This window comes from Recurvomyces mirabilis, assembly GCF_035927965.1.
Source record: "Recurvomyces mirabilis strain CCFEE 5264 chromosome Unknown scaffold_1, whole genome shotgun sequence".
In the NCBI taxonomy this organism is placed as follows: Eukaryota; Fungi; Ascomycota; class Dothideomycetes; order Mycosphaerellales; family Teratosphaeriaceae; genus Recurvomyces; species Recurvomyces mirabilis.
In genome coordinates, this window is record NW_027041935.1 from 333,164 (window position 1) to 346,676 (window position 13,513).

The window sequence follows — 13,513 nt, forward strand, 5'->3', positions numbered from 1 at the left end:
CGCACGCATCTACAACCGTCTAATGTGTGTTCTAGGCAACGTTCTAATCGAGACTCATGCGTTGCAGCAGCTTCCTCACACTACTCCCATCACCCCACCCTGCCTCCTCGTACTCACGCACCAGTCTCTCTGCCTTGCCTCCGAGATCTTTCACAATAGCTCTAGTGTACTCAAAGCTACCCGTGCTCCTCATATACTCGACAGCATACTTCTTCACATCCACAGCTTTGGTCTTTTGCTTGAGTATACCGAGTAGCTCCTTATTCCACTCGTCCGCATGAATACTATGTATAATGGGAAAGCTGAATTTGCCCTCTGTCAAGTCCTCGCACAAGCCTTTGTTGGCGGTATATGTGGTAGACATGAGATTCAAAAAATCGTCACAGACCTGAAATTGCAAACCAAGGAGGTTGACCAGAGGAAGACAGTCACGACCAGTAGGACTCTCGACTTGGAGAAGACGTACAGCGAGACGGAAGAGACCACCGGTCTTGTTGCTTGCCATGGCGATGTACTCCGCCTCTGTGGGACAAATGAGCGAGTCGCGCCAGAAGAGCTCCATCCCTTGGCCACGGTGAAGATTGACGAGCTCTTCTACAAAGACATCCGTAGCTTTGGTGTTGTTGAGCTTTCGGACTTGTTCGAGCGCAAGGAAGTAGACGTAATTGGCTGAGTTGAAGGTTTGTGCTGTCCCGAAGATACTGTGGGCAACTGGTCGGCCTCGGCGTAGGTCCGAGTTGTCTTCGATGTCGTCGACGAGCAGGGAGGAGGTATGGAGCATCCGCACGACCTCTTGTATCGCCTTTAGCTTCTCCAGAGGCACCTGTAGCCATTCGTTGAATGCTGCGATGAACAGAGTCCGGAGATCTTTTCCAGGCTGTTTCTTCAGATAGTCATATGGACCAAGCACAATCTTCTCGTTCTTGATACTCCACGATGTAAGAGTGGCTGGCACAGTATTTCCATCGCTGGCGTTCACATTGCTATCATAGCGTGTTACGACATCCGACGGAAATGCCACAGCGGAGTCAAACTTATGGTGCCTGTTGATTGTAAGATTCTGTTTGGCAGTACCATTGACCACTTTTGTTGTCGGCTGACCATTAATTGTCTCCTGATCGGTGGGCATAAATTTCTCAGTTGACTTGAGTGCAGCCAGCGTATACGATTCGCGTAGGGTTTTTGAGGTGTATGTGACTTTCTCGACCCAAAGATACTCCAGCGTTGTCGACTTGGTGGAGGTGAGATAGTGGCGTCCAATCTCCATCGCGCGTGCGGACGCGGATTGAGCCTGTGGATGAGGAAGCCCAGAGCCAGTAGAGAGAATCAGCAGTGCATATGCTGTCTCCTCAAGTGTGGATTCAGCCCCCCAGGAACCGTTCTCGTTCTGCGAGCTGATCGTGAATGCAAAGATCTTCGCCAGCATTTCGGGTACAGTAGTCCCTATCATGTCACTCGGCAGAGTTGAGAGTACGCCTTGTTGCACGAGAGACATGATGCGGCCTCCAGCTTGGGCGAGCAACATGAGCGAGTACAGTGGCGAGATGTTCTGTTGTAGTAAGCACAATGCGCCACCTAGACGGAAGCAAGCCTTCTTACCCATTTGTCTCTGATCCTCAGCCCATGGTCTTGATATACAGACAGTAAGAACTTCACGACCTTCTCGATCTGACTGCTGTACTTCGCAGGTTCCGCAGCATGCAACAATGCAGCAAGAACATTGCAATTTGCTGAGAAACTCGGATCGCGCTCCAGCGGGTAGGTCTTGAAGTACGCATCGCTCTCAAAATGCTGGAGAAGTGGATCGATGGACACATCCTGCTTCAACAACCTCAGAATGAGCATGCTTTTGGCAGTGTCATCTGCGTCCGCACCAAGACCAGGAGCTATAGAGCCGTCAGCTGAGCATAGTCAGGTAGTCCCCTGGTCTCGTACCAAAGCCGACAGCGCCTTTGCCGGCCGCGAGTTGTGCTTCGAGAAAAGATGCCGCTTTTGTAGCATGGAAAGGTGAGATCTTGGTGAAGTCGAAGCCACCTTCGAGTAAGGTAGACAGAGCCTGCGAGGTGTCAGCTCTGGCCAAACAACCTTATCACTTATGCGTACCCATGTGAGCTCGAAGATCGTAGATGGAAAAGCGCTTGGCGCACCACCGCTCCCTTGACCAGCACCATAGGCTAGTACATGCCGAAGGTATGCTTCGCACTGATCGTCCCACGTCGATGCATGTATCAGGTACGCAGCTGTTGACGACGGCGATGCCATGAACGAGCCATTGACCTTGTGATGAGCAACTTTGTCGAAGTCAAGTTTGCCAATGAAAGCCTCCAGGGAGTGTAGGGCTGTGAGTTGGTACTTCCCATACAGATATTCGGGCTCGAATTTCTTCAATTTTTGCTGGTTGATTTCGAGTAGTATTTCCTGTTGTGGAAAGGTGAAGCTGACATTTTCATCCTCAATGCACTTCAAAACCGCCGGAACCAGAATTTCGAATCCGACATGAACCGTAGAGCTGACATCCCAGGAGTCTAGAAGTCGTTGAAGAGCAGTGGTCGCCCTCTCTATACTTGCTGTTATGGTAGCGTTGTCGGAGGTGATCTGCAGTGGCTCCTTTGCATGGCGAAGGATCGACAGAAGTGATGCGGCAGTATTCAGGATGCCATCGATTTGTGAAGCATAGGCTGTCCAGCTTCCATCTTCGAGTTGAGTGCCCAATACATAGTCGAAAGCATGTGGGAAGAGCCACGTTTTGTCGGAGCCGGTACGCTTCGTAACCAACGAAACCCACGCAGTATCGTAGATGGCTACGCTCATGCAGCCGCTACCGTGAGATCTTCGCAGATTGCTGGTCAGCTCGTCGAGCAAAGAGATAGCTCTCCAGTCCAGACTAGACTCGTCCATCACGTATGCGAAAAGTGATGATGGAGAACGTGAGCGTCCCTACAGATTTTGATTTCTCGGATTGGCACCCACTCAGCGCTGGGCTGAACGATCGCTAAGGCATGATCCCAAAGTTGTCGTCCTACGCTGGTACTTTCGGCATTCCTTTCTTCCTGGTTCACACACCGTGGCACGCACGTGAAAGTCCCTCTCCACGTCGGTCCCATGGTTGCATCCACCTTCCCGACTAACGTTTAGCGATAGCTCATACAAGGGAGGACGACAGGGCCTGTTACACGCTACACATGCGAGATCAGCGTTGCCTAGCCATAGCAAGCTCCACGACCGTAGCTTGATGCATCCAAGGAGCCAGAATGGCTGGGCAGCAGACGTAGTGACTTTGTTAGTTGATCAAGAAGTGGTCATCAGCTGCAAGAGATGAAGCGAAGGAGTAGGTGTGCGGGGCTGCTGAAAGCTAGCGCACTGCAACCTCACCCACTCACACTCAATCTACTCCGGTCTCGCGGTGTCCACAAGCAAGCAATCTCCAATTACTCAAGGACATTCGTGCTTACTGTGAGGTTGGATCTTATCTTGCCATGCGTTGACAGCCTCTGAGAACCACACTCCGCCGATCGATCACACAATGCCCGGGACCACGCAAGGTGAGCAGCATGATGCTGCTAGACTACGGCTGCTACCCAGCCTGCCAGTGCTATTGGCATTAATCGTAATTGCTGTACGTATGCCCCTTGAGACGGGGAGAGTGAAGTCTGATGAATTCAGCCTGTCATATATGCTACAGCGATAGCTGTTTACCGTCTTTGGTTCCATCCGCTTGCGAAATATCCAGGCCCAAAGATCGCAGCTTTGACTCGCTTGTGGTGGGCAAAACAGCAGCTGAGTGGTCGCTTTCCGTTACTGGTCCATGAGCTGCATCTGAAGCATGGCGAGATTGTCCGCATCGCGCCCACAGAGCTTTCATTCTCTGGAGCTGCGGCGTGGAAGGATATCTATGGGTTCCGCAATGGCTTGTGAGTAGGGTCCGGACGAGGAATATCCATAAACCCAGGGCTGACAAGTACAGACCCGAAAATCGCAAGGTAGTCGAGCACGACTTGTATTGCCCATTCAAGCTGACCATTGCAGGATCCCGGCGAGAACACGGATGCGGATCACAGGCATCCCACAATCATCAATGCGAACAGACAGACCCACGGCGACCTTCGCAAGCTGCTATCGAATGCGTTCTCAGATAAGACACTCAAGGGGTAAGGCCAACCCTGTTCAGTATGCTGGTTTCGATGGCCGTGATGCAGTGCTCATGGCCTTGTGATGTCCTCGCTGATCCATATTTCTTAGGCAGGAGCCGGTACTGCTGCATTATGTCGACCTGCTCGTTGAGCGTCTCAAGGAAGAGTCCGCCAAGGAGCCAATAATGGACATCGTGCGGTGGTACAACTATGTTACATTCGACATCATCGGCCACCTGGCGTTCTATGAGCCTTTCGACTGTCTGAAGAACACAGATTACCATCCCTGTGAGTTCTCATCCTGTCTAACATCCATTCAACGATTCTGATCTCTATCTCAGGGATGAGCATGATCTTCAATGCGATCCTCTATGTCCACTGGATCAGGACACTGCAAAGATTCTTTGACGTCCGGTCTTTGATCCTGCGCATCATGCCAAAGAAGATGGTGGCACGGCGCAGGTGGCACATCGGCCTCGTCGAGGAGAAGGTTAGGCGCCGTAAGACACGCGAGCCAGAATATGTGGACTTCATGTCTCATCTGCTGAAGGCAGAAGAGGCTGGCAAATTGACCATCCCAGATCTGGTTGCCAACGCCAACCTAATGGTAATTGCTGGAAGCGAGACAACGGCTACGATCCTGTCTGGGACGACATATTTCCTGCTCACTCACCCCCATGTCATGAAGACTTTGAAAGAAGAAATCCGTACCAGCTTTACTAGTCCAGATGAGATCAACATCGCAGAAGTCAGCAAATTGCACTACATTAATGGTAAGGTCCTTGTGGCGGTGAATTTTGTAGTACGATTTGTAAGATTGCTGACAGTACATCCGTCGATGCGTAGGTGTGCTTGATGAATCCTTCCGGCTGTATCCTCCGGCGGCAGGGTCGCATCCTCGAATGACACCGCCAGAGGGAGCCAATATCGTGGGCCAATGGCTGCCAGGCAACACATCCATGGGGATGGCCCAATATGCAGTCTTCCGCTCCCCAACAAATTTTGCTGATCCGGAGAAATTCCTTCCAGAGAGATGGTGAGCTTGTTTCAGAAGAGGGAGATATGCAGATGGCTCTGACAACTTGAACAGGTTCAGCAATGACCCGAAGTATGCCAATGACAAACGAGAGGTAAGAAAGCGACAATCATGATCTCCGTGGTTGGGCGGTCCAAGACATCTACTGACCCTTACGCCTGTCGCTACCAGGCTCTACAACCATTCTCCTTCGGGCCAAGAAATTGCATAGGCCGCAACCTAGCGAATATTGAGATGAGGCTGATTTTAGCAAAGCTCATATGGCATTTCGATCTTGAGTTGATGCCAGAGTCGCAGGACTGGATCGATCAGCAGTACATCTATACGACGTGGGAGAAAGTACCCTTGAAGATCAAGGTGACACCAGTAAGGCTTTAGTCAGCCTTAAAGTTAGCATGCCGAGAGGTAGACCAATGCTATATCCTTGATCACACCGTCCTCATGGCCGTAGTACCTGAAATTACAAGTGAGTTGCGTGCCAAGGACATCACAATGTCGCGAGATAGCGGATTGAGCCGGCCGCTGTTCCTTCTGCGATATCGGCAGATCTGTGATTTAGCGTAGGAATATGCAGCTGCATGCTCGTGAGTCGTTGAACCTCGTGTGGAGCATAGGAATATGCAAGTGAAAGTCACATTGATGTTGGTTAGACGAAGGATTAGGAGGCGCTTCGGCTGTCTCCGTCCGCGCTCAATTGGGTTAGACGTACGAAAGGTCCAATAAATACGTCCGGTATGGTAGGACATGTCCACGGCGTCCTACTCCGGCACAGATTGTTGACTGCCAAATTGGCAAGTGTCTATGCTAAGCAGTCAGGTACAGTTCAAACTTCGAAAGACACTTGCGCTCAGCTTCCTTTCTGGCAACCACGGTGCCCAGCCACCAATCGATTGACATTAGACGGGCAGTAATCGACACCCAGGCGATTCGCCTTGGTCTACGGGTACTTGACATGTGAACGGCATACTCGCGTGTCCCCTCGAGCTTCTAGCTGCATATCTGCTCTGGTCCGTCGGCGATCCTACGCTAGCATCTATGCAGACTCCAAGCACGTCCAATCTAAGCTGGACAAGCCTGGCTGTGGTGTCGCTTACACAGATCAAGACGGTCGGAGGCAATTTTCAGCTTGGTTCTGACACCACGTAGCAGTAAAGTCTCACGCGTGGCGGTACTGCCTTCTCACGTCGAGCCAACGACGACCGCTATGGTGGTTGCTAGGTGGGCAGCTCTGTTGCTAGCAGTCGTCGAAGCATTCCTTGTACAGAGATTACTCGACTGGAGTCTCTCCCGCGGTCTTGTTGGGTGCTTGTTCGTCAACCTGGTCATATTGCTATCATGGACATCGGTCCTACATCCTCTACTCTTCAGCCCTTTGCGCCACTTGCCCGAACCAAAGGTACGTACATAATTTCTTCCCTTGTGGCAAAGACGTTGACAGTGTTCCTTTCAAGGGTGGACAACTGTTCAATGGCCATGCCAAGCTTATTTCAGACGAGCGGTCAGGTTCGCCAATGCACGAATGGATCAACGAGGTTCCCAATGATGGCCTTATTCGCTATCGCATGAAGCGTAACCAGGAAAGAGTGTTCGTGACCAGTGTCAAAGGCCTCGCGGAGGTTCTAGTACAGAGGAACTATGACTTCGTCAAACCAACTCGACTGCGCTATGGTCTTGGCAGAATTCTGGGCGTTGGACTAATTATCGCTGAGGGAGATGAGCATAAGGTAGGCAACGTACTGTAAGTGGCGTCTCTCTCGCCAGTACTCACTGATCGACGGCAGCAACAACGACGACAATTGATGCCAGCTTTTGCGCACCGGCATGTCAAGGATCTATATTCCATATTCTGGTCGAAATCTGCCGAGCTGGCACAAGCACTGACCACAGAAATTAGTGACAACAGATCAGTAGTCAACATTGCAGACTGGCTGCCACGTGCCACGTTGGACATAATCGGCGTTGCTGGTCTAGGCCAAGATTTCCGTGCCATCCAGAACCCAGACAACCAAGTCTGCAACGCATATGCTCGAGTGTTCGACCAATCGCCTCCGAAAGGAAAGCTGGCGATGCTCAAGATGGTCGTCAAAGAGCTGTTGCCATCATTGTCGAAGCGGAATGATACCATTGCTGTTGCTTCGCAGGCTCTCAAGCAAGTATCCAGGCAGCTGATTAGGCAGAAGAAAGCAGAAAGACAAGTTACGAAGAGCATTGACAAGGATATCTTGTCGGTAGCGCTAGACTCGGAAGCATTCACAGAAGAGCAGCTGGTTAATCAGACCATGACATTTCTTGCTGCTGGCCATGAGACCACTGCTACATCGATGACCTGGGCAACGCTAGCTCTATGCCGACATCAAGATGTGCAGGCAAAGCTAAGAGAGGAGATCCGAGCCAAGCTACCTCCACCAGGGGTGACCGACGCTTCACCAATGACAGCAGAACTACTTGACAGCTTGCCATATCTGCATGCCGTCTGCTCAGAAGTCCTTCGTGTCTACCCTCCGGCAGGTCTAACGAAGCGGGTGGCCGCCAAGGACACCACAATACTGGGCCAGTACATCCCAAAAGGAACCAACATCATCATAAGCATGAGGGCAATTAACCATAGCAAAGAGCTATGGGGTGAGGACGCAGCTGAGTTCAAGCCAGACAGATGGCTAGGCGTAGGCAAAGCTGGTAATGGTGGTGCGAGTAGCAATTACTCTTACATGACATTCTTACACGGTAAGTTGGATCTGTGTCGCACAGCACGATGGCTTCGCTAACCTTTCGCGTAGGACCTCGAAGCTGCATCGGCCAGAGCTTCGCCAAAGGAGAGTTTGCGAGTCTGCTTGCGGTACTGGTCGGATGCTTCGAGATGGAGCTTGCGGACCCGGGAAAGGAGATCAAGATTGTCACTGGCCTCACGTCTCGACCCAAGGGTGGCCTTAATGTGCGAATGCAACGGGTGTCCGGGTGGTGAGATTCCTTGTCGTGCCACTGTGGCATACAACGCAAAGTATGAACACAAAATCGCGCGCCCAGGGTGGTCCGCTCAATATGTGTGCGATGCATAACTTGACCACATCTCCGCAAGGTATTGATCGAGCTGTGTTAATGCCGCAGCCAATGTGAACACGGCTATAAGGGAGCGTAGGAATAGAGTTCACTTCTGCTATGCGCGTTGAAGCGGGGCAGTCATGTGCTCTCCCCGGGCCCTACTACTACAGCAACACTACAACCACAAAGCTAGAGCGATATCATGTTGAGCAGCCTCTCGAGTAGATTGGACCTCACAACAATCGCTACAGAGGTCAACAAAAGCATCAGTACAGCCTGCCTACATTGGGGACCACAGCTTCGCCATGGCCCTCATGACCCTGCTTTTAACCTGCTCTGCTGGCGCGGCGAGCCACGTCCTCTACTTCCACCGTTTCGAATGTCATATGCACGCTACCAAATATCTCAATGTCCTTCTCCTTGTCTTCGTGGCCAACGTAATAGTCCTCACCAAAGCTTACAACGTTTCCCTCGTCCCGGCCATCACCACGACAACAGCGCCACTCCTGTCCTACCTGACAGGGCTCTACGCAAGCCTCATGGTCTACCGCCTCTTCCTAAATCCCCTAAATCGCTATCCAGGTCCTTACGCCGCCCGCATTTCCAGCCTCTGGTGGTCCTTCCAACTGGGCAAGTCCGACGGATATTTGAAGCTCAAAGACTTGCACGACGGTTATGGCCCCATTGTCCGCATAGGTAGTTCCGACCTCTCCATAATCGACCCAGACTTCATGGAACCAACGTTTGGCCTGCATGCTCTATCGAGTAAATCCTACTGGTACGATAACGACAAGCCGTATAGCTCCATGCACACCACACGATCCAGGGCACTTCATGACAAGCGAAGGAGGGTCTGGGCTCCTGCGTTCTCGGACAAGGCCTTGAGGGATTATGAGACGACAATAGATCGGTATAACGAGACTCTCGTCCAGCGAATCACGGACTTCCATGGTGGGCCGGTGAACGTGAGGAAGTGGTTCAACCTCTGGTCTTTCGATGTCATGGGCCAGCTCGCTTTTGGGAAGGACTACGGAATGCTGGAGTCCGGCGAGAAGCATGCGGCTCTAGGGTTGCTGAGCGAAGGCATGCAGCCTTTGGCTCTCATGCTTCCGACTTGGATGTTTCGAATCCTGACGCAGATTCCCTTTCTTGGTGCAGGTTTCCAAAAGTTTGTCAAGTTCTGTATACAAGAATTGAGCTGGAGGGTAGAGAATGCAAATGTTGTTGCGAAGGGCAAGGACGGACGGCTGGATATCATGGGTTGGATCCTGAAGGCTTACCAAGATGTTGACAAGCCGCAACGGGAGACCTTGTTGCAAGCTGATACTAGATTGATTATCGTTGCTGGGGTATGCTTGCCATCGGCACCTCTTGACTTTCGACCTGGCTGACCGACCTGCAGTATGCCACAGTGCTTATGACTCGATGAAGACTTTGAAATGTGCTGATCTGATGCTCTAGCTCTGACACAACAGCAGGAGCAATGACTTACCTCTTCTACCACTTGGCCCAAGAGCCCGAGCACGTCCAGAAGATCCGAAAGGAGGTTCAGTCATTGATGAAAGGTGACTGGTCCGACAAAGACATTCATGGAGCAATGCACCTCAATGGCGCCATCAACGAAGCTCTTCGCCTTCATCCTCCTGTTCCCAGTGGCCTCTTCCGGATGACGCCACCCGAGGGTTTGCATGTTGGTGAGACGTTCATTCCCGGCTCAACGACGTATCTCATGCCGTCGTACGTCATGGGTCGAGGTAGGTCAAGCGAGTCGTGGTCCTTGGTTGCCGTACGCTAACATTACCGATGTGCAGACGAGCACAACTACGAAGACGCCGATTCCTTTGTCCCAGAGCGCTGGTACAGTCGTCCCGATATGATCAAGCATAAAGATGCATACGCTCCCTTCAGCATGGGTCCGATGGGCTGTATAGGCAAGAATCTGGCGCTGACTGAGTTGCGCACTTTGACTGCGAGATTACTGGCGGGATTTGACGTGAGTTTGGCTCAGGGGGAGGATGGTAAGCGGATCATGACTGAGACGTTGGATCACTTTACGGTGGATCCTGGTGATCTTGACTTGGTGTTTACCAAGGTCTAAGTCTTGGCGGTAAGGTGAGCGTGCCAGGTGGTCTATCTGATGAAGCAACCTTATCATAGTCGAGGCGTTGGTGCACTGTAGGTGGAGGATCTGCTGGCTTGCGTCTCTGGTGCACATCCGTGCCAGAGGTCCATCCGAATGAAGACAAGAGATTTGTAAGATGTACGGCTGAAAGCCAGTGTCCAGTCCAGTCCACCACGAGGCCAACATTGCGATCATGAGCAGAGTTCGATACCATCATATCTCTGATGATCGTGGTCCCGAGGACAGAAGAAGCCCGAAGACGACTGATGCGGACGTATCCTTTTCTTTTCCTACAGTGCACACAATGAATGCTCGTGCTCTCCCGACCTTCATTATCGTACAATCTCGTTCTGGACCATAGATCCCATATGCCAGTGTTAAAATGCAACAATTCCACGCAAAAGCACCCTCGCAATGCAACCCCACAAGCACCTCATACACGGTCTTCCCTCACTCTCCCATCTCAGAGGCCAAGCGGATTCTGCCCCGTCTGAGCATTGCCACCAATGCTCTTCCCACCCGGCTTCTCCTCATTCGACTTCTTGTTCTCCTTCTCCTCGTTGTCGTCATCTTCTTTCACACCCGTGATCTTCTCCTTAGCATCCTTCTGCACGTCCAGAAACGCCTGCCCATTCGGCTTCGCTACTGCTCCCACAACGTGACCGACGGGCATTAGCCCTTTGTCGAAGACGTGGCCCAGAGGGTCACCTATGGGCGAGAGTAGACCTGGACGTCACGCATCAGCATGCTGCGGTATGAGAACACAAATCTGAGAGAGGGGCAGGATTCGGTCGTGCAGCAACGGCGAGATGATACACATACCTTTTCCCTTCAATGGCCCATCAGGAGCAATATCAGGCATGGCTGCGAGTGCTTTATCAACGAAATATTGTGCCATCTCGTATACTGGCAAAGATCGAGCTCAGCAGAGTATACAGTACACGTTCCCACTACTTTGACTTCATCCAAGACAAGATGACGAAAGATACTTGCGGAGTAGCAAGCAGGCAGGCAGACGCGCTAGTATACTGTAATGAGAAAAACAAACGTTTAGTGTTTGACAGACAAGGACCGTGAAAGGCTAGAGGTACACAAGAGCCGTCGATCGCTAGCCTTTCTTGGGTGTCCTATGACGGAGATGGTGGTGGAGTCCATACAAGCACGACAAGTCCGGAATCCCATGACTTGACTAGGCGCGCTTGACAAGGAATGCTGCCGCGGAGTACAGGACATTGCTTGGATGGAGGCGGGCTGCCGGAAGCAGTGATCATCTTGGAGAGATATGAGATCGCGATCCAGCTAATGATGTTGCCTTAGACAGATCCTCTGTAGCCACTGATCAGCCTTCATACTTTGTGAGCCACACAACGGTCGTGGCGGTGGCACGAGGACTTTGGTAGCTTGCTTGGAGGCGACGATGATGTGTGGTGCAAAGTCAAAGGGAAGTGGAGTGAGAATGTCTCCGCACGTTGATCTTCCGGCCGATCACCCGTGGTGCCTCAGTAATGATGGCTCTCTTTCAGACGGCTATAAGACGAAGTTGCAATGATCAATCAGATGGACGTGTACATGGAGATGGTGCGTTTACATGTAGAAATGCATGTAGTGCCCCAACCCCATGACTACTTGAGCCATAGCAGCTCCACTTACTGCCCTTCTATGGTAAAGAGAGTCCTACCGCTCATGCCGTGAGGGGGTGACCCTCCAAGTCTATCGCTTTTCATGCTCATAGCATCATAACACCTTCCTCAGATGCCTGCAGAATCTGTTTCCGTGACCTGAATTTCTACGTTCGCACCCATTTAAACCATCAAGTCCACTTCTGCACCACAACCCCACCCCGCTTATACTCCCCCATCTCCCCAAGCACCTGCCCCTTATCCGTCAACTCTCTCGATGGAAACGTAGTCATAAGCGCATACGACCTCCCCTGCGAAGAACTCGAGGCCCGATTCACGAACTCGTAGACGTCGCCAACGGTGTGAGTCGTGTTAAAACGTGTGCGAAGTTGTGTACCGTCGCCGAGGCGGATCTGAAGTTGGACGGTAGGTGTGGATTCATCGATCGCCATCTCCGTCGTCTTATTCCCATCAGATGAGCTCGATGACGCCGGTGCGGCTACCGTTGGTGCTGCCGCAGGCACACCAGCCGCCTGGCTCGTCTCCGACCCTGAAGGTCCTGGCACCGGAGCTCCCAACCTCGTGCCTTCGCCCCCGAATGGCTTATACTTCTGCTTCGGCTTGACATACTTCTCATCCTTATGCGGCATCAGATTCAAGTCCACCTCCTGATCCGGCTGCACGTCTAGCAAACTCAGCGGGGCCCTACCCTGGTGAATCTGCGCCATCATGTCCTGATTCGCCGGGTCATCGAAGCGGAAGAGCGGACCATCGTCAATACTCACGCCGTCAGACCAGAGGTGTAGTGTGCGAGTGACGCGAGGAAGGGAGGAGCGGCCTGCTGGACCAACACCACCACCACCTTGTTGACTGCGGGAGGAAGGGTCGTTGATGATTTGGCTGGGTGCATCGTCGCCGCCGAGTGTTTGGGCGCGGCCGCCGAAGTGGGAAGGTTGGGCTGGAGCATTCTCGTCGTCTCCGTCACCGGGGCGGGAACGGTTCTGGCGGGCTTGGTTCATGATGTTGCGGAAGTGATCGACAGGTCCACCGCCTCGATCGGGGTTTTGTACTGCTAGAGCGCTCTTCTCGCCGCCTGCGAACATGTCTGGCTTCTTGTCTGGATCATCATGGTCGTCGTCATCCTCCTCGCCTCGCTGCAAATCACGTAGCGTCACCGCTCTTGGGGCCTGACCAGTTATGCGGCGAGGAGCATTGGGTTGTGATGGAGCTGGTGCTGAGCTGCTCGACTGTGGTTCTGCTGACTGTGCCATGGCCTCGTTGAGATGCTCGTCGTTATCTGCGTTGAAGTCCTCATCGTGGTCGTGTTGGGGGTCCTCGGAGGCGGCGTAGTAGAGAGCGACGGCTTCTTCGAGGTTCCAGTTGGCCGACCCGAGTGCTGTCTGTGCCTGGAATCAGGTTAGCATCCTGATATGTCCACAATTTCTGTTCAGGCGACGTACTGTGCTCGGGTTGGCGCCTGTGACAGCACTGAACTGTGCGACCTTGTCTGCTTGCTCTGAATCCATGGTGGCGAAAGTGTCGATTGTGAGTTGGTGATACTGTTTGG

The 13,513-nt window shown here is 52.3% G+C and overlaps 7 protein-coding genes across 7 annotated transcripts; 4 read left to right on the top strand and 3 right to left on the bottom strand.

Moving 5' to 3' along the window:
- Window positions 1-43: 43 nt before the first annotated feature.
- On the bottom strand, window positions 44-2,898 carry LTS14_000152 (uncharacterized protein; the record flags this gene model as incomplete). Its single annotated transcript, XM_064832866.1, has 4 exons — window positions 44-1,549; window positions 1,600-1,886; window positions 1,936-2,056; window positions 2,104-2,898. 4 exons carry the CDS (start codon window positions 2,896-2,898, stop codon window positions 44-46), a joined length of 2,709 nt encoding a protein of 902 aa, XP_064699135.1.
- A 625-nt stretch (window positions 2,899-3,523) lies between these two features.
- Window positions 3,524-5,544, top strand: LTS14_000153 (uncharacterized protein; the record flags this gene model as incomplete). The annotated part of the gene is made up of 9 exons (XM_064832867.1): window positions 3,524-3,542; window positions 3,731-3,911; window positions 3,965-3,980; window positions 4,027-4,148; window positions 4,240-4,418; window positions 4,472-4,903; window positions 4,977-5,166; window positions 5,221-5,260; window positions 5,338-5,544. The coding sequence occupies 9 exons, from the start codon at window positions 3,524-3,526 to the stop codon at window positions 5,542-5,544; spliced, it is 1,386 nt and encodes a 461-aa protein (XP_064699136.1).
- A 957-nt stretch (window positions 5,545-6,501) lies between these two features.
- On the top strand, window positions 6,502-8,128 carry LTS14_000154 (uncharacterized protein; the record flags this gene model as incomplete). Its single annotated transcript, XM_064832868.1, has 4 exons — window positions 6,502-6,562; window positions 6,595-6,890; window positions 6,948-7,890; window positions 7,944-8,128. 4 exons carry the CDS (start codon window positions 6,502-6,504, stop codon window positions 8,126-8,128), a joined length of 1,485 nt encoding a protein of 494 aa, XP_064699137.1.
- Window positions 8,129-8,510: 382 nt separating this feature from the next.
- LTS14_000155 (uncharacterized protein) lies at window positions 8,511-9,634 on the top strand (the record flags this gene model as incomplete). The annotated part of the gene is made up of 2 exons (XM_064832869.1): window positions 8,511-9,554; window positions 9,608-9,634. The coding sequence occupies 2 exons, from the start codon at window positions 8,511-8,513 to the stop codon at window positions 9,632-9,634; spliced, it is 1,071 nt and encodes a 356-aa protein (XP_064699138.1).
- A 54-nt stretch (window positions 9,635-9,688) lies between these two features.
- Window positions 9,689-10,303, top strand: LTS14_000156 (uncharacterized protein; the record flags this gene model as incomplete). Its single annotated transcript, XM_064832870.1, has 2 exons — window positions 9,689-9,959; window positions 10,017-10,303. The coding sequence occupies 2 exons, from the start codon at window positions 9,689-9,691 to the stop codon at window positions 10,301-10,303; spliced, it is 558 nt and encodes a 185-aa protein (XP_064699139.1).
- A 487-nt stretch (window positions 10,304-10,790) lies between these two features.
- On the bottom strand, window positions 10,791-11,225 carry LTS14_000157 (uncharacterized protein; the record flags this gene model as incomplete). Its single annotated transcript, XM_064832871.1, has 2 exons — window positions 10,791-11,053; window positions 11,150-11,225. The coding sequence occupies 2 exons, from the start codon at window positions 11,223-11,225 to the stop codon at window positions 10,791-10,793; spliced, it is 339 nt and encodes a 112-aa protein (XP_064699140.1).
- Window positions 11,226-12,137: 912 nt separating this feature from the next.
- On the bottom strand, window positions 12,138-13,472 carry SHP1 (protein phosphatase regulator; the record flags this gene model as incomplete). Its single annotated transcript, XM_064832872.1, has 2 exons — window positions 12,138-13,352; window positions 13,407-13,472. The coding sequence occupies 2 exons, from the start codon at window positions 13,470-13,472 to the stop codon at window positions 12,138-12,140; spliced, it is 1,281 nt and encodes a 426-aa protein (XP_064699141.1).
- Window positions 13,473-13,513: the final 41 nt, after the last annotated feature.